The sequence below is a fragment of the Rattus norvegicus genome, chromosome 5, assembly GCF_021556685.1.
Source record: "Rattus norvegicus strain SHRSP/BbbUtx chromosome 5, alternate assembly SHRSP_T2T, whole genome shotgun sequence".
Taxonomy (NCBI): domain Eukaryota; kingdom Metazoa; phylum Chordata; class Mammalia; order Rodentia; family Muridae; genus Rattus; species Rattus norvegicus.
Window position 1 is genome coordinate 27,918,089 of NC_141538.1, and position 23,637 is coordinate 27,941,725.

At 43.6% G+C, this 23,637-nt stretch overlaps 1 protein-coding gene across 7 annotated transcripts in view; it reads right to left on the reverse strand.

Moving 5' to 3' along the window:
• Positions 1 to 23,637, reverse strand: part of Asph (aspartate-beta-hydroxylase) — a 212,298-nt gene that overhangs the window by 13,514 nt on the left and 175,147 nt on the right. For all 7 annotated transcript variants that reach the window (XM_087548657.1, XM_087548654.1, XM_087548658.1 and 4 more), the window contains 3 exons: positions 14,893 to 15,028; positions 7,920 to 8,011; positions 7,449 to 7,582 (listed from right to left, as the gene is read on the reverse strand). In XM_087548657.1, the coding sequence (XP_087404783.1) occupies positions 7,449 to 7,582; positions 7,920 to 8,011; positions 14,893 to 15,028 (362 nt within the window). The remainder of the gene's footprint in view (positions 1 to 7,448; positions 7,583 to 7,919; positions 8,012 to 14,892; positions 15,029 to 23,637) is intronic.

Sequence of the window (23,637 nt, forward strand, 5' to 3'; positions counted from 1 at the left end):
ACGATAATGAACTAAACCTCTGAACCTGTAGGAAAAAGCCCAATTAAATTCTTTTCCGAGAGTTGTCTCGGTCACGGTGTCATCTCAGAGCAGCATGGCAGTGGCTAAAGCAATGAGGTTGCCAAGTTGTCTGCGGTCACACCAACTAAGAAAGCAAGGACTTGAACTCGGGTGGTGTTAGTTCAGTGTTTGTAACCTGCTTTTATGAAAACACACGATGCTAAGACCTAAAGACCCTGGGATGTGTCTTCCACACATAGTCACGTCTCAAATCTTATTAGAAAGGCTGCGGTTTGTGAAGCTTTTGGAGGCTGACCCCAGCAGCTTCCGCATCATTTACTACTACTACAGGAAAATGATTTTCAACTTCCCGACAATTCTTTCAACAATCAAACGCTTACACAATCCATTTTCTCCACAGGTACTGCAGTTTCCTGTGGAGGGTAGCTGCATGCATGTGTGCATTCTACCTGGCTGAGTGTAGTAAGAACTGTAGGTATAGTCTGTGCTGAATCAACAGGGTCACACGCACTATACTGGTGTCTTTAACTCACCGAGTGGCTTAGACACAGAATGCTATTATTTAACAGCAAGCAAAGCTCAGGAAAAACGTCCTACTGGTTACATGCATTCTCGTGTGGCCCCAGGGGGGCGAGCTCTGCTGGCCACAGGAGTAAAGTCTCATTGCAGTGCAAGTGGAACAGAAACTAAGGTTTTGGGACAGATCTGTGATTCTGGCAGGGAGAAAAGAAAGTGGGCAAAAATATTTATTTGCAAATGATTTAAAATTCACAGCTCTTCTAATGTGAACATTGTGAGACTTAAGACATCGCAGATACCTGCCAGAAACAAAGCAAGATCAAGAAGTACTGTGAACGTGTGTGGCAGATTAAAAATTAATTTTCCTCTTAATGTACTTCTTTTGGCATGACGTCTACATAACCTTGAAGCCTTGGGAGATTCAGAAAGACACATCTTATAAAACATACTGTTTCTTTGGACAGCAGTGTATTGACAACGTGGATAGCTACATGCCCGTTCGCCTCTCATTGGTCACTAATGCCAGCTTGTGCTCTTCTGACTAAGGTCAGTGCTGCTTCAGGTTTCAAGAAGGGATGTGCTGGTCTGCAAGAGAGTTATGAGCTCATATGCTCTTAGCACAGTTCCAGTGTAGTTTGAAATGGCCTCTTAGAAATATGGGATAATTCCCAAAGCCACTCCTTAGAGTTGTAACCAATGTCCCTTGCTGGTAGCACGCTTATCTACCAGTTCAAGTTTATTCAGCTTTGGACCAAAGTTGCTAATGAGCTAACTTACAGCCTTAAAATAGGACCTGCCACAGATGATCTCAGACTCCCTAGCTTCTATCATTTGAAATTATTACCTTGAGTAGCCCAGCAGTTTTCAACCTGTGGATAGTGGTCACGTGAGATGATCAGAAAACACAGATATTTGAATTATGATTCATACCACTAGCAGAATTACAATTATGAGGTAGCAACAAAAATAATTTTATGGTTGTAAATTACCACAACAAGACAATTGCATCAAAGGGTCACAGCATTAAGAGGGCCGAGAGCCACTACTGAGCTAGAGTTTTCTGGGAAGAAGAACCTTGATTGAGAAAATGCCTCCATCCGATTACCTGAAAGAAAGTCTGTTGGGCATATTCCTGAAAAATAATTGATGTAGCTATACAGAGCAGTATTGCCAACTACTGCCTGAGGGTCTGGTTAGCTGTCCGGATACACAATGTGAGCAGACAATGGAGTTCTTCAAGTGCTGGCTTTGGTGGCTCATTTCACCCCATGGTTGGCAGTGGTGAGAAGCAGCAGCAAGCAGGAGGAAGAAGAATTAGTGCTACCTCCTCATGTTGCAGGCCCCTAGGATCAGGACTCCTTGTCCTGGGTCTGGTGGGGCTTTTAGGCAGGTCTAGGAACCCAGGATCCCCGAGCCCTTGTTTGCAGCTGCTGCTGCAGCCTCTGGACTGATCTAGTATATCTCCATTCTTCAGGCCTTGACAGTCGCCCTTAACACTGGCCAGTGTCATAGCTGGGATCAGAGACCCTTGGTCTTACACACTTAGCTCTCTGGTGACAGAGGCCTGAAGGTCCTCTGTCCTAGCTCCTTGAAGCATCTGGTCCTTCCGCATTTGTTAGTTCTCCACCCTCTCTTGCTATCTCTCTACTACCCTGCTTTAGCCACCTTTCTCTTTGCTGTCCTGGCTAACTTTGAACTGTCCGTCAGCTTCAGAGGCCTGAGATTTGGCTCGCTGGACCTTCCCCAACCTGGCTTGTCCCCGGCAATCACTGCCACTGCCCAGTGTCTGCTGTCTTCTGTTGTTTCTAGTCGTGCTACTAGCTCAGCATACATTACTAAGTGTAGGCCAGGAAAGGGTACTCTTTAATGGACTTGGTGCTACGATCCTGGGTGAGCACAGAGGCGTGTATTCCAGTTAAGTTTTATTAACCCAAGAGCCTTGCTTAGGTTTGGACCAATCACACCCTTGCCTCTGCTCACCAGTCAGTGCTGTCTCGCTGCTACACAGTCAGGGAAGAGCTCCCTTCAGTGGTCTGAATGGTCATGGTAGTACAAAGTTTAACCTTCAAGGGGCTGAGTTAATCAGCTGTGATCAGCACTTAGCTTTTTGAAGGTATCTAAATACTGTTGCAGACAGATGGTGCTGGTACAAGTTCTCCCTGCTGGTTATATGACAATCCTTATGCTGAAGACAGCCATGGCAGGCAGGGTATCACATGGTCCTTCCCCATCATCTTTGTTTATTTACAGCTAAGTGGACACTAGGAATGTTTACAGTAACAACTTAGTGAATGTATCATTAATATTAATGCTAACGTATTTTAACAGTGCTTTGCCAGTGCTAAATGCTTGCCCAGCGACATGGGTCCACCTCACATGTCTCAGTAATTCCTAGGTTGGGCCTAGGAATATATAGTTCAAGTCACAATACCTCGGATTGAGCCTACTTCGGACTACCTGTTAATATAAAAAACCCACATCTGCCAGAAAGTTGTTCTGAAATAGAGATCCATGCAGATGTCAAGTTCATGCTTTTGAAACAATGTCAGCCCTAAACAATATTAGGGTCCCTAAATCCAACAGTGTCCATGTCAAAGAATAAACAAGAAGATACAGGAAGCAGGTAGGGGCAGAGCTTGCAGTATCTATTAGCCAAGGAACACCAAATCTAAGAAAGCAGCCCCAGGATGAGGAGAGGAGCGAATGGTTTCTTTAAGCCCTCAGAAGGAGCGAGTCCTGCAAACGCCGGGCTCTCACACTCCAGCAGAGTGAATTCCTGTTGTCTTATATCATCTAGCATCTGGCCATTTATAAATTCCCAAAGAAACTAGTACCAATTTGCAGTCTGTTTTTATAGTTAAGTCTTCCGAGTTGTAACGCAGGGGTTTAATAAGCCTGGATATCTGCGATTACTGTTGAGAATGATGTTGTACCTGACGTGCTTAGAACTGGCTGTGTCACTGCTGTGTTACTGGCATTAATAACAGACTGGTGGCAGCACTGAGAAGCATCTGGATAATACCCCTGAGTAACAGGATCAAAGGCAATCCTTTATGTCGTATTTCTCTGTGTCTTATAAATTACTTCCAAGGGACACACAATCTGATCTTGCAATCAGAAGCCATTTGTAAGCCTGAAGTGGTATTTTAAGATATAGAGGCTAAATATCATGCAAGCTCACTGTCAGGGGAAAAAATGTGTTTTGTGTTGCAGTGGTGGGGTATTTAAAGGACTCATAACCTGGCAGGAACCCCATGATTCTAGGGCAGCAGAAATCTGATTATCAAGATCTGAGAACTACAGCAAAAAAAAACATGGCCGTGGGTAACCTGCTCTTCCAGCCCGCCAGGTGTCAGGCTCTGAACAACCACTGCCTGCCACCCAGCACAAGGATGCTCGACTTCTTTCCTGGCCTGCTTATTTTGACACTCGGTTCTTGTACAGTGGATCACAGAACGAGGCCTCCAGATTTTGTCTGAAAGCCTTGGTATTCTAAATCTTTCCAGACTGTGCACTCTTCAGTTTCCTTGGTATTTGCACTTTAAGCAGTACGTAGAACCTAGCTAAACCAACCCATTTCTCGTATGAAAAGCAGTATTCTGTCAAGGAAATACTAAACTTGTTCAAAGTACCACTGAGTTAAGGATTCAGGATGAGAATGCACCTCAGACTAGAGCACTCCTGACAGTAGGGATGGAGAGGGACTGCTGACAGACAGCCACGGTGAGGAGTCAGACTCTCCATGCTCCCAGCTCCTCTGCAGAATCAACTCAGAGCCTGGTAATAGGCAAATGGGTGATGAGCGCTTTTTGAAAATGACTGTGAATTTGCAAAATAGACCACCTGCAAATTACTGTTTTTAGTAGCTCTTCAGGGTCACACGAACTAGAGTGTATGTTAGCTCAGCAGAAACTGATAGTTGGCAAGACAATAGCCTATCGAGAGTCCTCTAGGTAAGCGGTGTGACCTCTGTCTGGTGAGAACTGCTATTCTAGGGGTGGTTTAAGTTTCATAGCAGTGGCTGGCATCCTCAAGTGTGGCCATGAGAGACTGGAGTATTGGATGCAAAGGAACATCCAAATGGACAATTCCAGGTAAGGCCACTGTGGTGGTTTGAATATGCTTGGTCCAAGGGAAGTGGCACTATTAGGAGGTGTGGCCTTGTTGGAACAGGTGTGGCCTTGTTCAAGGAAGTATGTCACTGTGTGGGTGGGCTTTGAGGTCTCCTAATGCCCAAGGTCTGCCCAGTATGGAAGAGACCCTCCTTCTGGATGCCTTTGGGTCAAGATATAGAAGTCCCAACTCTTCCAGCACCACGTTTCCCACCATGATGATAATGGACAATAAGCCAGCCCCAATGAAACGTTTTCTTTTCTAAGAGTTGCTGTGAGGGGTTCGGGATTTAGCTCAGTGGTAGAGCGCTTGCCTAGCAAACGCAAGGCCCTGAGTTTGGTTCCCAGCTCCGGAAAAAAAAAAAGAGTTGCTGTGGTTATGGTGTCTCTTTACAGTAATAACATTCTAACTGAAACAGTTACCTAATGTTCTGTACTCTCAGAGACTTTGTGGTTACATCTATGGCTCTACCCACCCACTCCCCTACCTGCCTGCCTGCCTGCCTGCCTGTCTGCTTGCCATGGTCATCCTTCAAGCTGAGCTGTCTCCTTCCTCCTCAGGTCCCTGAAGTCAAGGGTCAGTTCCACACTTTCCTACCTATGCCTAAAGGGGAGCTTAATTGAGTAGTTTGGTTCCAAGTAGCTATAAGCTGAATGGATAAGAAGTAGGAAGGAGGGCAGGAAGGAAGGAAAAGAGGGAGGGAAGGAGGAGGAAGGTCTGGAGGGAGAAAAGAAGGAGTGAATAAGAGACAAAACATGCATGGGAATGACTGAAAGCCATCAGACAAGTTCCATACACTCTTTGATATTCAGAAAGGAGAACTAAAAGATTCTATCCATTCCTTGTGCTGGCACCCATCTCTGCTTCCTGCAACACCGCCTCCCCATAACTGTCACAACTCAGTTATTGGTCAAGCTGCCCCTCAGATCTCCTACCAAGCTCGACTCTCAAATCCCCATATTCAACTTTATTTTAGCTCTAGCCAGGTCTTTGATAGCAATGTAAATAAAATAGGTACAAACACTAAATTCCTTTTCCTTTCCATTAACTTGCCTCATACATTTCCAGTTGCCAATGTTTCCAAGCACCAGCACCTTCCTGCTGAAGACTGAACATGGAGAGCCATTTTGGACTGCTTTGGTTACCACACTCTGAGGGTTCCTGAGTCTACCCTCTCATATCTCTTGCTTCTTTATTCTCCATTTCTTTCCAGCACCCAGTGTTTACTCTTCTTCACTCTGGAACATTTCACTGTGTCCGTTACTGAGGGTGCTCTCATCTCTTCACTGACTGAACTGAGCCATCAGTTTGGTGTCAGAAGCTTCCTTCCTATGGACTGGCCTTGGCCACACTCACTCCCCTACCTTCCTCCTCATGTGCTCTCTACTCTAGGCTGCTGAGTCAATAGTGTTTCTCAGATTTAGCATCTTTATTTTTATAGATGTTTCAGAAAGTTTTCCTCTCAGCTTTAAATATCTATATTCCTCTTGTCTAAAAACAAATAAGCAAGCAAACTGAAAGGAGGGGGAGGGGGAGGGGGAGGAGGGGGAGGAGGAGGGGGAGGGGGAGGGGGAGGGGGAGGAGGAGGAAGAGGAGGAGGAGGAGGAGGAGGAGGAGGAGGACGGTGACAACAACAACAACGATAACACATTACCCAAGATTCCCAAACCTTAGGAGCAAGTAACCCATGTGTAACCTTTGACCTGTGTTCCCCTTGGGCGCATGTAGTACCAGTTCTCCTAAAATCTTCCTGATCTTGTGTGTCTGGGAGAGGAGAGGAGAGCCCCATGTGGCCCAACATCGTATGTCCCATAACAGTTGTCTCGTCTTCCATTCTGTCCCCTACCATAGACAGACAATAAGGGCTGGAGAAGAAGGTAACTTCCTGATTTCTCCTCTCTAGGAGCTTCCATTCAGCATGATCAGCAGGCTAACAGACATTAACAACAATGATACCTGGCCAGAACTACTGAGACCACCCTGTGCATGTGACTTAAGACAGCAAATGGTAGGTCTTATTTTTGTGAAGTGAAATTGGATCCTAGTAATTAGTATACTTTGAATCAATTAAAGCAGCTGTCTAGGTAACTCCTCACAAAAGCTACAGCTTATGAGACTTGTTCAAGTGTGGCTTAAGAAAATATGCCTTGTTCACAAGAAGGGTGAATCAGCTGCTGTGATTAGAAGAGGAGAAAGCGAGATGTGAGTCCTAACATTTACCACCGCCTTGTTCACTTCACCATTATACAGCTCTGAAGAGTCAGGATTGCTGCCAAAATTTATAAGCAGGAAGCTGAGATTTAAGGAGATAAAGTGACTAGCCAAAGTCACAGAGTGACCGAAATGGTTCCGTAAGTGGCAGTCACTCACAGAACCACGCTGTTGCCTTTAGAGCAAAATGCAAATGCCTACTGGGTGACGTCTCTGAGGAGAAAGACTTCCTATACATATGCATAACCCAAGCTGTGGCACCTTAAGCACAATGCAGAACGTGGGGAGCTTAAGGCAAGCGATTGACCCTGAATGCAAGGCTGTCCACTTTGAAGAAACAAGGGAGCTGGGCAGGCAGATGAGTGCTCTGGGGGTAAAAGGCAGACCTGCCCTGAATATGAATGACATCTCTGTACCCAGGAAGCACAAAGAAGGTCACACACTCAAACCTGGATGCAAATGACTTCATTCCTATATACTGCAGCCACCAAGGAAGGGACATGATTCCATCAACCACAGACTTTCTGTAGGGAACATCTGTTGTTGAGCAACCTGTAAAAAAGAAAGTGACAAAGGAAACATACCTGGTCTCATTGGCACACCTGATCTTGCAGCCTTCCTTGGGAATCACCAACCCTAGATGCATTCGGAGCCTGCAGTTTGTGGGTCCTGTGTGTGGCCACACATGAGTTCCAGGGTGCATGATGGAATATTTGATCTGTACAGAAAGTATAACACCCATGTAGACATTTATCAAAGTGAGAAGAAGCAGCAGAATCAGTATCAACTCATATGAGAGCCTTTATAACCCTTGGAACTTAGATTCATATCTTATTTCTCTGTGAGGGAGCCAAAAAACAAGCTCTCTTGTTTCCCCACAGTGACATAATACTCAACATTTCCCACCTTCAAATCTTGACATCCACCATATGAAATTATGTCTCATTAAAAAGTGAATGGGAAAAGAGACATCCAGTGTGCCAAGGGAAATAATTGTGCTTTTTGTAAAGGTCAACACACTGTCTTCTTCCCATCTCTGAGAATACCCTTAGTACCTGTCCTCTTCTGCATCCTGTTGTCTCGGAAAACTTTTCTAGTAAAGTACAGGTCTTAGGAGCTCCTTTACAGGCATTCTCATTTTTCCTTCCTAGAAAGAAACATGATACAAGTATTGAGAGAAGCAAATCACAGTTATCATGGTGCACCTGTGGTCTCGGCTACTCTGGAAGTTAACTAGGAGGATGATTTGAGCCTAGGAGTTCAAGACTAACCTGATCACATAATGAGACTCTGCTGAAACACACATACATACACACACACACCACAAAACCAAACTGTAGTAAAAATTTATCTCATCCCATTTGAGCCACATGTACTTGTATGATCACCTTGGCTGTCAGAATGTAAAGGCCAAGAGAAAAACAGTAAGAGGCCAATGTCATTATAGGGCCCTTACATGTGCAAACATGTGAGAGAAGAGTCTATAATCCAGATTCTAAGAAGACTGACCAGCCATTGCTCGTTTTAGAGATAGACAAAGACACAAAAGCCATGGGCAGACACAAAAGCCATGGGCGGATACTAGAACCTGAAGTCTGTTGAAGGATAATGACTTGGATTTAGTGAGTGAAACCCACTGAAGACTCCCGAGCCATGCCTTCAAGTCACTAGTTTCTGTTAATGTGTTATAGTACACACTGGAAATTAATGCAACCTCTAAGAAAGGAAAATACTTTATACTCTATGCCTAACCTAAAATGCAGTTCTACAAGATAGCAAAACACTTTTGAGTTGGAATTTAGTGTATGTCTCAATATATTAAGAATCTTTATGTGTTGCTAAAATGACATTTAAATGAAGAACATCAGGATCTTTAAGCAAAAAAAAAATTATGAGTAATTGTATCAAGAACAGATTCTGTGACTTGGACCATGTAAAATTTCTCCACACTCGTCTTGGGAAGATGTGCTCAGAATGTATGCAGTGTCACCAGCTTTCATGGAGGAGGAAAACAAGACTTGGTTTTGTTTTGGTTTTTAAAGAACACATTTTTGTTTTTCTATTAAAAATTTCTATAAAATAAATTACATCTAAAGAAGAGTTTGGCTTTAATGCTCATGTACACTAAGATAATCTTATGCTGAGAATGAAATTAGTTCTAAGAGACACCACACCGTGACTTCTGCTCCAGTCAAGTGGACCCCTGAACTTAGGAAAGAGCTTCTACAGTGTTGTTAGCTCTTTGCAGGGGAACTTTCTGCTTCTTAATCGAGTACATTGCTATGTGCTCTTTTTACTTAGTAAAATTGTGTCCCAGTGAGCCGAACAATGTATGCCAGCTTGCAAGAATAGCATACAAATATATAAGCCATCATAATGGACTTTAAAACCAGGGCATCTATGAGCAAGGTTTTGGAAGGGCTGGCACAGAACCTTCAGCTATGACCCATGCTGCTCAAACTGAAGCTAGGTGAAGTCTGGTAGCTTGAAAAGACACCAGGGCTGCTGGGTTTCCCTCTGCACATTGGTTAAGGCCTGAGCTTGTATAATACCTGATTGGTCAGTTGAGCCAAGACCACCAAATCAATCCTATCCAGGACTTCCTCTGGTGAGGTCTGGGTTTTAACCTCTAGGTACATAAAAAGGGACGATCCCTAATCTACATATCCACAACCTGAAACTAACCAAGCTTCCTGGGTATAGTGTTTGAATGACCTCAGGTCTAGACCATGCTTTGATCATAAACACTCAACTGGCAGAGTCCGTGTCCTTATTCCCAGGTCAGAAAAACTTGGAAACTTAACTATTCCTGGTCTCAAGCATCATGGATTCAGCTCGTATATCTCATGTAGTCAGAAGGTACAGAGTCTCCCTCAGGAGAAGGTTGTGCAGTAGTGGTTCCACATCCATGGCTTGCAACCCATTGTTTTAAGAATCCACATGTGATCGGAAAGCTCTGCTAAATACAAAATTCCCCCAGTGCTCACTGCAGTCAGATGCTTAGAGTGATGTCTGATGTTCCCTGTATGAAGGAAGCCACTCAGGTCTTATTAAACAAGGACAAACTGACACACAGAGGGGAACACAGTAAGGGAAGAGCAGAGTTGACAATTACAATGCAGTTGTCATGGATCTGACATCTAGGCTTTTAGATAGGCCTTGTGATGGTCCCATCTGTGAGGGAATTTTTGCTTAATTAGATCATTTGAAGTAGGAAGGGGCCACTTCTAATATAGATCTTTGAGGTGGGGAGGTCACATCTTTAATCCAGATTTTTTTGAGATGGGAAGACACACCTTTAATCTGGGCCACACTTCTGCCGGAAGCCTATTTAAAGGACTTAGAAGAAGGCAATTTCTCTCTTCACCTTCTTGCTCTTGCCCTCACTAGCAAGTCCATTTCTTCACTGGCATTAGAGCCTACCTCTTTAGGATTCCAGATTATACCAAAGACCAGCTGAGACAGCCAGTCTCACAGACTGAACGACTATTGCATTCTTGGATGTTCTTTTCATAGGCAGCTGTTGTTGTATTAGCTGGACTACATCCTGAGAGACTCATTCTATAAGTTCTTTTTTTTTCCTAGAGAACATTGACTAACCCAGGTCTCAAGACTGCCTCTTTGTTGCCCTTTACTAATGAGTTCCCATTACACAGCACTGTAGAATCACTGGCATATATTCAATACTCTTCTTCCCAGTATTCCCCGGCAGTGGGAAGTACACCATACTCAACATAACTGTTTTCATTACTCTTTTCAAGGAGATTCAGGACATGCCCACAGGAGAGATCAAGAGAGGATATATTCAGGACTGTAAACGAGGACCATGATTTCCAAATCTTATGCTTAAAGAACACTTCTTCATTTTGTTACATTACAGGTTACAAGGCAGGAGGCATTCCGTTGAGTGTGTAATTGAGTAAGGAATGCCCGGCATTGGTAGCATAGTGGAATTGTTTGTGTTTTTATTATTTGTCACCAAAGTTAATTCTCAACAAGCAGCAAACTTGGTTTCTTTTCGAGAATGGCTCAGGCAAGAGATCTAACAAATGCAATGCAGATATAAAAGAATAATACATCACTTGAATGTGGTTTTTCAGGTAATATTCATGGAGCTAGAGACTGGAGTATACTCCTCTTAATATTCAAGACTCTACAGAAAAGGGAAATTTCGTTCTGCATGACAACTCTGACCGATAATTGTGGCTGTTCAGCACAACAGTGTACACTGAGCTTGTCGTTTCCAACCTATGATTTAACATACAGTTTCCAATCCCATTACCTCTTGCACCACAAGCAGATTTCACAGAAGGACTTAAAGCTTTAGTTATCCTGAAGTGAAGGAGGGTTGTGTTAGCACCATTTCCCCTAGGCTCTAGAATAAAGATGTGTCCTTCGTACTTTAGTCATGGTTGGCAATATTTGTTTAATTTGTGAGCAAGGCACATGTTTAAGATAGACACATAGTAACTTGTTAGAGTTTTGGCAAGCAAGCACAGGGTCTCATACAACCCAGGCTAGAGCTCTAACACTGACTCAGGCCCCTAGTCCCGAAGGTAGCATTTACAAAGTCATTTGTGAGGAAAATATATGTTTTCAATGCTAAAAAGTTGATTATTCTTATATTTTTGGTTTTGAGTCTAGCCTTTAACTGCTGAACCACATCACCATTTGGACAAAATGGCAGCCTGTAGAATGGGGAGAGATTTTTAACCAACTATACACCTGGTACAGGGCTAATATCCAAAATACAGAAAGAACTCAAGCAACTAGTATCAAGAAAACAACCCAATTATAAAATGGGGTACATATCTAAACAGAGAATTCTCAACAGAGGAATCTCAAATGGTTGAGAAACATTTAAAGGAATGTTCAACATCCTTTGCCACCAGGGAAATGCAAATCAAAACTACTTTGAGATTCTATCTAACTCCTGTTATAATGGCTTCAATCAAAAGAGGTGACAGCTCATGCTGGAGAGGATGTGGAGTAAGGGGAACACTCATATATTGCTGGTGGGACTTTAAACTTGTACAGCCACTATGGAAATCACTGTGGCAGTTCCACAGGAAGATGGGAATCAATTAACCTCAAATTCCAGCTATACCACTCTTGGATATATACACAAAGTGTCCTACCACAGAGATCCTTGCTCAACCATGCTCATTACTGATCTAGTCATAAAAGCCAGAAACTGTAAACAACCCAGAGGCCCCTCAGTGGAAGAATGGATAAGGAAAATGGACATTTACACAGTGGAGAATCATTTAGCTGTTAAAAAATGGTCTCATGAAATTTGCAGGCAAATTGATGGGACAAAAAAAACAAAACAAAACAGATAAACAAATAAACAAATGCATTTTTGAGTGAAGTCTCTTAGACCAAGAAAGACAGAATGTTATTATTTGAGTACTGTATTCTATCTGGTGTTACATCAATGATTACCAAACTACAAGCCATAGACCACAGAGGGTAAGTAAGGGACTAGAGAGAACAGATAGATCTGTTGATGAAAGAGAAATGGAATAAATACATATGGATGAATTGGGGGAGGGTGGATGGAAGGATCAACAGGGGTTTGTGGGACGGAATACATGGAGCAGCAGCTAAGACTGAAGGGCACTGAGGGGTGGTATGGAAATCTGATATAGCAGAACATCCTAAAATATATACAAGTAATGGGGAGATGGAGTTCCAACTGGCCATCTCTGGTCACCAAATGAAGCTTCTTGTAACCATAATTAGGTTACATCTAATGGAATTACTGGCCAAAGGGGCCCCACAGGAATCTTCAGACAACCCAGGCTGTTATCAAGACTATAGATTGCTTTCCACACATGGACAGCAAGACCCCATTCCTGAAGTAACTCCTATACAATCTATTGAACATGAGATACTGAACCGGTGCCTACGTAGAGCCTTCACCCCTGTGTGCTAGTATCTTTGGCACAGGAAGGTACTCTCCAGGTTATGGGAATAAAAACGTAAACAACACATCAACCATGAGCCCTTTACCTGCAATGGTGTCCTGCTTGCACGCTGTGCTAGTGCAGTGATGGCACAAAGCATAAGGGGGTAACCAACCAATGTCTGATTCGACTCAAGGTCCACGCTGCAAGATTAAATCCATACTCAATGCTTCCTGGGTGACCAAGAACCTGAGACTAGATAACTCAGGGACCTAGAGTAGAGGCCAAGTAAGACTGGTCTAAAGAAAAAAAGTGTAGCAATAACATGACTCATAACGATACTCTGCTATATTCGTAGACCAGTGCCTTGTTTAGCCACCATCAGATAAGCTTCATTCTTCAGAAGACAGGAACGAATACGTAGACCCATAGACAGACCCCGCAGAGGGAGAGACCTTGGAACACTCGGCACTAAGTGGAATGTCTCCATCAAATCTCTTTTCTCACTACTCAGAGAACCCAGTGAAAGAGGAAGCAGAGAGAATGTAAGAAACAGAATGGATGGTGGACACCACAAGGCTCCCTAAATCAATATGAGCAAGACTTATACGAACTCGCATAGACAGAAGCAGCATGCATGGGGCCAGCATAGGCCTGCACCAGGTCCTCTGTGTTTACATTATGGTTTCCAGAACTTTGAGTGTTTTTAAGGAGATTCCTGAATATGCAAATGAGCGAGTCTCTGACTCTCGTGCCTTCTCTTGGGCTCTCTCTTTTTCTTAAACCCCTGTTGGGTTGCCTTGTTCAACTTTGATGTGATTATTTCTCTTTTATCTTATTATATGTAGTTCGTTGTATTTTTATAAGGTGGAATGAATAAATGAAAGAATAAATACCTAGCCACATGGGTAAAGGTTAGCAACTGAACTATCATTTATACCTGCTGGGACAGGGAAACTCATTTTTTCCCAAGAAAGTGACGCTGGCTACATCAATCACTCCAGGGCCGGGCTCATGTTGAGGAGTGGTTGACCAGCCCGTAATAGACTCCACAGTTTTTCTTCTTCTTGTTTTTGCTTGTTTTTTTGGTGTGTGTGCGTGTGCGTGTGCGTGTGCGTGTGCGTGTGCATGTGCGCTTTTATGTGGTTGTAGTTTGTGGTTGCTGAAGGAGGGGCATTATTTTATCTTGTTCTCTTGCTTTGGGAGTTTTGTTGGTTTGGGTTTTTTTTTCATTTGTTTTCTAAGAAAGAACTTAAAAAGTTGGGTGGGTAGGGAGGGGGAAAGCACCAAAATACTTTAAACTTAAAATTTGTTTTAAATAATAAAAATATAATTAAAAGAAAAAAAGTCCATTATTCGAGAAGGAATACAAGAGCTGGGGATGGAACTTGGTATTTCATCATTTGCCTAATAGAGTGAAGTTCTCCGTTTAAATCCTGCAAAACACACACACTCTCTTTCTCTTCACACACACACACACACACACATACACACACACACACACACACACATAAGATTATTTTGATTCAAAATGGAAATCAAGACATAAATTCGGTCTCTTTTAAAACTCAAGTGAAAAAAACCACACACAGTATAGATTAAGCATCTGAAGTCACATATCCATTAATTAACTTTAAATGCTTATATTAATAATGTAACAAATGCACTCAGGCATTTCAGCCAAAATGTTTCCCAGAACAACTGAATATCAACATAAAGAACAACAAAAAGGAACTTATGAATGGGGAGTTAGAAAACAGTCATAACATAAAATAATATACCAACAACGGTATCCGGTGCAGTGGCTCCCACCCACACTCGTGTCACTTTTTCCTCAGCATCACCTTCATTTTTACAGCAGTGGACACAGTTCAGAGACACTCCCTTCTGACATAGTGATAGACACGGGCTGGGCTCTCATTCACCGTTGGGTACAGTGGATAGCGCACTCTTTAATCAAAAGCACTTACATACTTATCCATATACATATATGTACACAAACGAACAGATGCACACATGTTGAGAGACAGTGAGGGTGTATCATAGTCACAGGCAGCTGTCAGTAGACCACTGGCTCATCCTCTGGCACGAGGAAGGTAATCTAGAAGCCAAAGCTCACCTTGCTGCCATAGTGTGAACTGGCTCCAGTCGCCCTTCTCCCGGAGGTTTTCATCCTCAGGCAGGAAGAGACCCTTGGCTTTATCCATCACCATGAGGCCTTCGTCTCGGATTAACTTCCAGTTTCTCTCTAAAGACTTCAAAGAAGATTTTAGTTTCACCGAGAAGAAAAGAATGTCCTACAGAACATCTCACAGGTCTCCCAGTGACTTTCGGTTGCTTTGTTTGTTTAAGAGAGAAAGAACTAAACCACCAACCAAAGAGTACACATGAATGGACCCATGGCTCCAGCTACATACGTAGCAGAGGTTGGCCTTTCATGGCATCAATGGGAGGGGAGGCCCTTGGTCCTGTGGAGGCTTGATGCCTAGTGTAGGGGAATGGAAGGGCAGTGGGGCGGGAGTGGGTAGAGAAGCACCCTAATATAGACAAACGTGAGGGGGATGGAATGGGTGTTTTATGGAAGGGAGACCAGGCAGGGGAACAACATTTGAAATATAAATAAATAAAATAACCAATAAACAAACAGACAGACAAAAAAAACCCATCTTGACTAAAAGCAAAAATGAAAAATCAAATAAAAACAGAAAATTCTTGCTTGCATTTAGATTCTTATTTTAGTTTCGTTGGAACCTCTTCTCAAAGAGAAAGGGGCCAGGGAAGGATGAAGGGAAGGAGGGAGGAATGGAGGGAGGGAGGGAGAAAATTCAGATCGGAAGGCAGCTTATTATTGGTGGAGAGTTCTGGCTAGCTATCTTGCACAGGACCAGGCTTTGATTCCTTGAACCCATAGGGTGGCTCACAACTGTCTTTAACTCCAGTTCCAGGATTTTCCCATTCCCCACTCCAAACCCCAGCCCATGGGCATCAGGCAGACATGTGGTGTACATACATTCAAGCAGGGAACATGCACACACAAAATAAAATGAAAAAAAAAACTTATTCTTATACACTATGAAAACTTTCCTTGCTATAATTACTTGTATTATGATAAGCTTTAAGATTCTCCCTTTATTCTCACCCCTTCCTTTCTTTGTCTGTCTGTCTCTCTGTCTCTTTCCCTTTCTCGCCCTTCCTCTCCTCCATCTCTTGCTCCTCCCTCCCCCATGCAATCTAACAACAACAGCGGTCTTGCTGACGGTGCAATGACCGAGTTCCATGTGACTCCCGCACCCACACTGGAAAGCAGATCATGGATTTAATTTCAGTAGTGTTCCCCACGGTGACACCATTCCAACAAGATGAGCAGTAGTTAAACTTTCAATGGTTTTGGGAAACCCGCCACGGGAGCAGGATACATTATAAAGTTAATAACAAAAGGAAAAAAGGTTTGGAATTCAGTCAAACAAACATGTCCTTGACTTGCTTATAAGACTGTTTTAGCCTTAGCCATGGCTTGCTGTGGGCAAACTGAGTGACTGCTGCTGCTGGCTCTCATCCCCATCACACTGTGGTGTCCCTCAGGGGCAGGAAGGCTGTGGGAGCAATGGGTAGAAGCAGAAAGGGGTGAGTCTACAGAGCATGAAGGAGGTACAGAGTGAAACTGGGGTTTGGGAGTGGAAACCCCATTGTTCCGTGCTCCAGGAAAAGTGAATGGAACAACACGGGAACCCGGAACAGGGCAGAACCACACCGCCTGGATTTCAAGACAAATCAGGGAGCAGGCACAGCAAGCTGTGGGAGGCTTAGTAGAAGGGGGGGGGGACACCGGAAGTAACAGCCAGTAGCACCATTTTAATGCACAGCGTGGAAACAGTGAGTACTTTCTGAAGTGAGCTGCCTTGTGAACAGCTTGGGGTAAAAAGAGGCAGACCATAGAATGAAAGTGTTTCTGCTGTTGTTTTATTTTGACCAACCTATAGTCCATGGACTTATGATTTAATGTAGGGAAAAAAATCTGATTAAATCAGAATGGCTGCACAGGTAGCAGACTCCAAAAAGCAGACATTTTCAGATTTTCGTGGGGACTATACCATCCCAGCATGAAGCTGCTACCTTATACATAATTTCACATTACCTCAAGGATTTCCCCATATAGAGGGAAATACACTTAGGCTTGATATGTATCCGGGTTGTAACCTACTCTGGGATCAAGTAGGTGAATCTCAGCCAATCGCCAGATGCCAACCGTTAAACCAAGGTCAAATAGGACAAGCCCCAGCCGCAACCAACATGGCTTCTTTGACTGGCTTACACTCTCTCTCTCTCTCTCTCTCTCTCTCTCTCTCTCTCTCTCTCTCTCTCTCTCAATTCACTTCGTTTTCTCTGGTTATAAATACAATCTGCTCCCAGGGTAAAGAATCCTGAGAAATTAGACGCAGACTGCTCCCCAATTCTGGAATCACATGTAAGGCCAATTGAGGTTCTGTCTTATAAGGCAAGATTTGTCACCCTTGCTTTTAAAACCAGGGGACATCTTTCTGTATCACGTGAAAGCACAGGATCTCTTAAAATATTGCAGGGCATGGGATTTTGAGTTATTTTGTCTCTGTGAAACCCATCATCGCCTTCCTTGCAACCAACCCATGTGCTTCCTCCTCCTGTGTGGAGGGCTGCCAATCACTGCTCCTCACTCAACACAGTCCAACAACCACGGACTCTGTTTACTCATCCCAAGCCAGCAGTTTATAGTGAGTAAGGTCAAGAGCACATTCCAATAAAAAGAGGCTCAAAAGTCTTTGCTGTCCTGGGTCCCTGGTTAGAGGATTGGATGATTTCGTTAAAGTTTCAAGATTATGAGAAAGAGGAAAAAAGCGCACCCCAGGACTTTACAGTCTGTTCATCATGAATGCTTCTAAACTGTCACAGAACTCCGTGCCATTGTAGCTTGGTCAAGTTGCTAGGTAAACCTGTCAGACGCTTGTGAGTCTGTCACACAGACAAGGAGAGAATTACCTCTCCAACACATGAAATCACTTTCCTAATGAGGTTATCGGTGCCTTATAAGGGCAAACATTTCCTTCCCCCCGCCCCCAGTCTTTTAGAAATCCCTCATTTCTTTTGAAAGCTGATTTTAAGGGCATAGTTGAGAACAGCTGATCTTTTTTGTTACTAAAATAGGGCACAAAGTCCTAGGAGAAAATGTTAAAGTGATTGCATCACTCAATATAATTTAAATTTTCTACTTAAGAACAGGCTGTCTTTTTATATAAAATGTCAGTCCTGCACCCTTCACCCGCAGCCTCCCGGAAGTGTTGCCAAGGTACTTTTCCATGGTAGTAATAATTTTTCTTCTCTCTCTCTCTCTCTCTCTCTCTCTCTCTCTCTCTCTCTCTCTCTCTCTCTCCCCTTGTGTGTCTGTTTAATTAATTTAATTAATCAATCAATTAATTACTTTTGCTGGTGTAGGGGGCACATATGTGTCACAGTGCACATTAGAAGGTAAGAAGATGATTTGAAGGAGTCATTCTCTCCTATCATCTGGGTCTTGGAAATAAAATTCAAGTAGTAGGCTTGGCAGTAATCTCCTTTATGTGCTGAGTCTTATAGCCTACCTGGATTTTGTTTTTAAAGCACAAATACCTTGTATGTGTCAGCTGAGCTGGGCGACAGCTGAAAGCCCAGAAGGTAGAGGGGTCCCATTACCTGACTCTAAACACATGGGCTAAAATGCCACACATGTTCCCCATCTTACTTGCCCTGGTTGATCTTGGTTGTCAACTTTAGTGGACTGCGAGATGCCCAGAAAACTAATATAGCAGAGCCCTAGGGGTATCTGTGTAGATGATTCCAGAAATGTGAGGCATGAGGGGTGGAGAAGTGGGGAGGGAAGATGCTCTCTGAACATGGGTGGAATCATCCAATCATCTGGGAGCCTGGATGGAGCTAGAAGCATCACAGGGAGGAAGCTGGTATATGATAGACCCCCTCCCTTCTCTACCTACCTTCCTACCTTCCTTCCTTCCTTGTTTCCTTCCTTCCTATCTTTCTTTCTGAAACTACCCCTCCCTTTATTGAGACTTTCTTCTACCACACTATCAGAGGAAATCAGACTCCAGCCTTTGACTTTATTTCCCTAGCAACCTGCCATGGGACTTAGACTCACAGCCTCCCACCACAGCTCTATCTTCCTGGTTTTCCAGTTCCTAGCCCTGAGCAGTAGCTATTGCTTTTCTCGGCCCTCCGGCTCTCAGACGGTCTCTTTGAAACTAACCAGGCTCTGGTCTTCTAATAAATCCCGTTCTAAACGTAAGCATATTCTTTCGGTTGTGTCCTTTGTACACTACTATGACTAGCCAAGAGCTACAGAGATTTCTACTTATGTCCGTAGTAAAACATCAACGTGCTCTGTTTCTCTTTTGACTTCAATGCTCTGTCATAGAAATGAATGGCGGGAAGGACCTCTACTGTTGCTCTAGGGTATAGCATTTCTCCTCAGGAAACACAAAATGACTCTTGGAGTGGTTATTAAGCCCACAGCCCACAGGCCTACGGCCAGCAGAGCTAGCAACAGAAAGCCACTCTTCCGTCTCCTCCTCAACTGTTCCTAAGGCACCCATGGAAAGAAAGAGGGGCACACCTTGGTCCACAGACTATAAACTGTGGTGGGCATAGTGTGATTGCCCCCAGAGTTCTCACAAATTGGGGCTCTCCCAGGCGTCCATGCACAGTAGTTCACACAGGCATGTTCAAGTGCCTGTCAGAAGATACGCCCTGTGCTCAGAGAGCCTGTTCTGCATCATCCAAGGAGAGCAACTCAAAGGTAGCTCCCACCTAGGACGATGGTCAGAACTGAGCGAACCATAATATGACACCAGGAAGCCTGGTGCACACAACGGGAAACGCAGGTTCACACCAAGCACAACCCTGTAACTTTCGATGGCAAGATCTTTTAACCACATTGACGACTCTGGGAGATCTCATCTTTGGAATGATATAATAGGGCTTTAGGGAGAAGTATGGGAAGGACCTGGAAATATTTTTTAACTATATGGTAAAAAAATAAGGTATATAAATTTCAAACCTAATTACAGTGTGTGTGTGTGTGTGTGTGCGCGCGCGCGCACGCACGCGCACGCTTAGCTGGTATGGTCCATAGCTGAGTGGCTTATGAATAACAGAAATCTAGTATTTTATTTCTCATGACCCAGATCAAGAAATTGGAAGCTTTGGTGTCTTTCGAAGAGCTATTTCATGTTGGTTCTCTTCCCTTGCTGGAGAGATGGCTCAGCGGTTAAGCGTACTGACTGTTCTTCCATAGGTCCTGAATTCAATTCCCAGCAACCACACAGTGGCTCAAAACCATATGTGATGCAGATCCAATGCCGCCCTGTGGTGTGTCTGAAGACAGCTATAGTGTACTCACACTGGTGCTTTTCCCTAACAACTCACAATGATGGTACAGAGCAAGGCATGAGCGTCCTAAGTGCCTAGCTTTGTGATCCAGTCTCCTCTCAAAAGTCCCACATCTGAATGCCTTCATCATGGGACTCAGGGATTCAACACAAGGACATGGCAGGGACACAGCATCCAGACTCCAACAGAGTCTGTCTGTCTGTCTGTCTGTGTGGGGGACCTGAAAGTAAGAGGGTAACAGAAACAACAAGCACCTTCTCCACAGTTGTCTGAGATGCATCGAATGCCTTTTTAAAAATGGTAGCAGAAACTCGGATGCAGAATGAGCAAATTGACACATTTTTCAAAGCTTCATTTGAACTATGATCCCTTTGGTCCTTAATTCATCCATTTGATAAGACCAGACAGAGGCCAGTTTCTAGGAAGTCGGTGCCTTTAGATGCATGTTGCTTCTGGCGGCTACATGGATTTTTGAACCCAGAGGTCTGCCATTATAGAGCTCCAGGGACTCATAAACGCTTGGCCTACACTTGCCTGTTGAGTGAACCTCAGCTGTGTTCCTCTCTCTCATTCTCTACAAACAGACTTCGAATCCAGGCACTTCGGATAGAGTGTGCCAGCTTTGCCTCCATCAAAGCTCTGGCCTGTTAAAGTGGCTTCCTCATCTGCCCCTCTGCCTACTGCACTGACCTGACAGGCTTTTCCAACATCCAATTGTTTCCAAGCCCTTTTCTATACAGCCCTTCAAAACTGACTTCTGCAAAGTCTTGTTTTTAAAAGCTGGGTGACATCTTAGTGGCAGAAACCATGGGTTATATTCCTTGGACTGTCTCCCTCCTCGAAAAAAAAAATCACTCTTTGGAGACAAACTAAAACCAAACTCAGTTTCATTAGTCTCTTTACTAACTTTTCTCTTAATGAAAAAAAAATTCTGTGTTTGTTTAATAGCTAACCATTACAACACATCCTACAATGAACACAGTGTTCTCTATCCACTCTTCTCTAACACTAACCCCCCTCACAGCTCATTCTTTTAAATGCTTCTTTGCCTCCTTTTATCTAAATAAGATCTGTGTATTACTATTCTTGACTATGAATTATAGACACTATCACTCACCTATGAGGGATGGTTAGCAACTTAAAATTTGATGGCTTTCTCTTTTCTCTCTTGGTGATCATTGACTTCACAAATCTATCACAATCTGGGTAAATTCACATTCAGATTTTATAATATTATGACAGTGAAGTATCACTCCTGCTTGAGTTATAGGATCATACTTCATTGCCTGCCTAGCTGGTAGACATCCTGCCCCCCTTGGTGGCTTAGTTTTCTAATGCATGAAACCATATTCTTTATTGCCTCTGAAAAAAAGTTCCTATACAATCTCTTGATGCCACAGATTGAGTGTGCCTACTCCAAACACCTAAAAAGCCGAACACTTCAAATCCAGGAGCTTTACGAACAGTGACAGCTAGAAAATAACATACAAAACTTTGTTTCGTGCGCAAAATTATGCAAAGTAGTGTATAAAGTTACTTTCAGCCTATGGCTACAAAGTGCATTTGAAAGAGAAATGAACTTTGTGCTCCTCGCAACTTCTATCCCCAAGACATCTCTTTATAATAGCCCTTAAAAGGCAACTCTGAAACATTTCTGTCCCCAGGTATTTTGGGTGACGAATTCTACATTTCATAAAAAAGAAAAAAAAAACCCTCATAGAATTTGTTTCTCCTTTTCCAAGGTAATGATGACAAAAGCCACCTGCATGGGGCTTTTCACAGCAGCTGTTGTCTGGGCTCCGTGACCTGGCTTGACCTGGGTCTGGTACCAGGAAGCCCATTACTCCTAGACTACTGCTCTTGAGAGAACATACCACTGGTAAACTACATGTCTAAAATTATCGAGGGCATGCTTAACCTTGGTCAAAGCCTAGACTATGTACAATAAGTGTTTCTTTAGAACGTTTTAAAGACACCTGTAGTCAACAAGTTGCTCTCTTGTAACTCAGAGTTTGTACCATCCTGGCCAACATCCCCCTTTCTCTCCACTCCTTAGCTCATGACAACCACTGTGCCATTCTTAGCTACTATGGCTTTGACTCTGTCCGATTTCACATACAAGTAATATCACACAGAATTTATTTTTCCATGTCTGACTTATATCTCCTTCAGGACCAGATGATGTTGCAAATGAAAACGGCTCCTTTTCTAGAGGCCAAGCAGTATCCTCCTGGGTATATGCATGTACCATGTTCTTTATGCATGTACCTGCTGGTGGATACAGAGTTATGGATTGATGTCTACATGCAGGTGAGGGCAGGCACAAGATAAGGTAAAGCCTGTGATTGGGCAGGGAAAGTGGGTGCAGAGTTTTGGAGAGAGGAGAGAGGAGGAGGGGAAGAAAAGAAGCTGAAGGAGGAGAAGGATGACCTACCCTCGTGTGGCCTTAATAGCCACAGGTAGCTATGAATATCTTATAAGGGACGGGTTGTTATAGGATAACTTGTCTTACATAGGTGGGCAGTTTATATCAATATCAATTGGCTGTGAGTTATTGTGTGGATGTTTTGTGGAATCAGAACTTACTGATATAAATGGAGTTGATAAACATCCACACAATTAGACCTCCTCCACCACCACTACCACCACCTCCCCACACCACAACCTCCTCCTCCTTTTCCTCCTGTCCTCCCCTTCTGTGCCCTCCTCCCTCTCCTCTTCTCTTCCTTCCCTCCTCTCTCATTCTTTCTCAGATAGGCTGCTTGCTTTGCACATTTGATTCTGCTGCCTATCAGCTGTGTGATTCTGGGTAAGTGACTTAAGTTATTTATCAGTTACCCTGGGTTTCTCATCTTAAAAGTTTCCTTCAAAATTCTCTGAGAGGGATATAGGGAAGGGCAATTAATACTAAAGGTCCTTTGAAAAGCGGCATGGAAACCTTCTATTCTGTCTTCTCACTGGGACCCCTTCTCACTGGCTTGTCTTCTGAAGGGGTGCGCCTCTGGGTTCTATGGATTTAAATCTCATGCTCTGAGAAGGGTTTCAGTTAGATGGGGTCAGGGTCCTCCTCAGTGGCCTGACTTTAATTTACTCACCTGTAGGATGATGTCATTATGCAGCAAGGCAGGTCCAGGATAAGGCGAAGCCTATCATTGGACAAGAAGGAAGGGTAGGCGGAGAAAAGGTCTAGGAAGGAGGAGGAGGAGCGAGGGAAGGAAGATGGAGACAGAGGAGGAGGAAGATTCTGATCCAGGTGGTCCAGGTCAATTTTATCTTGTCTAGGTGGGCGGTTTCCGTCTTTATTAATTGGCAGTGAATTTATTCTGTGGATGTGTTGTAGATTGAGAATGTAACATAGAAATCTAACTGTTAAACTGTAAGTTTCTAGAACTTTGATTTTACCGAGCTACAGGGGGTGCCAGCAAATTCCCGGCGGGCAGAGAGACAATGT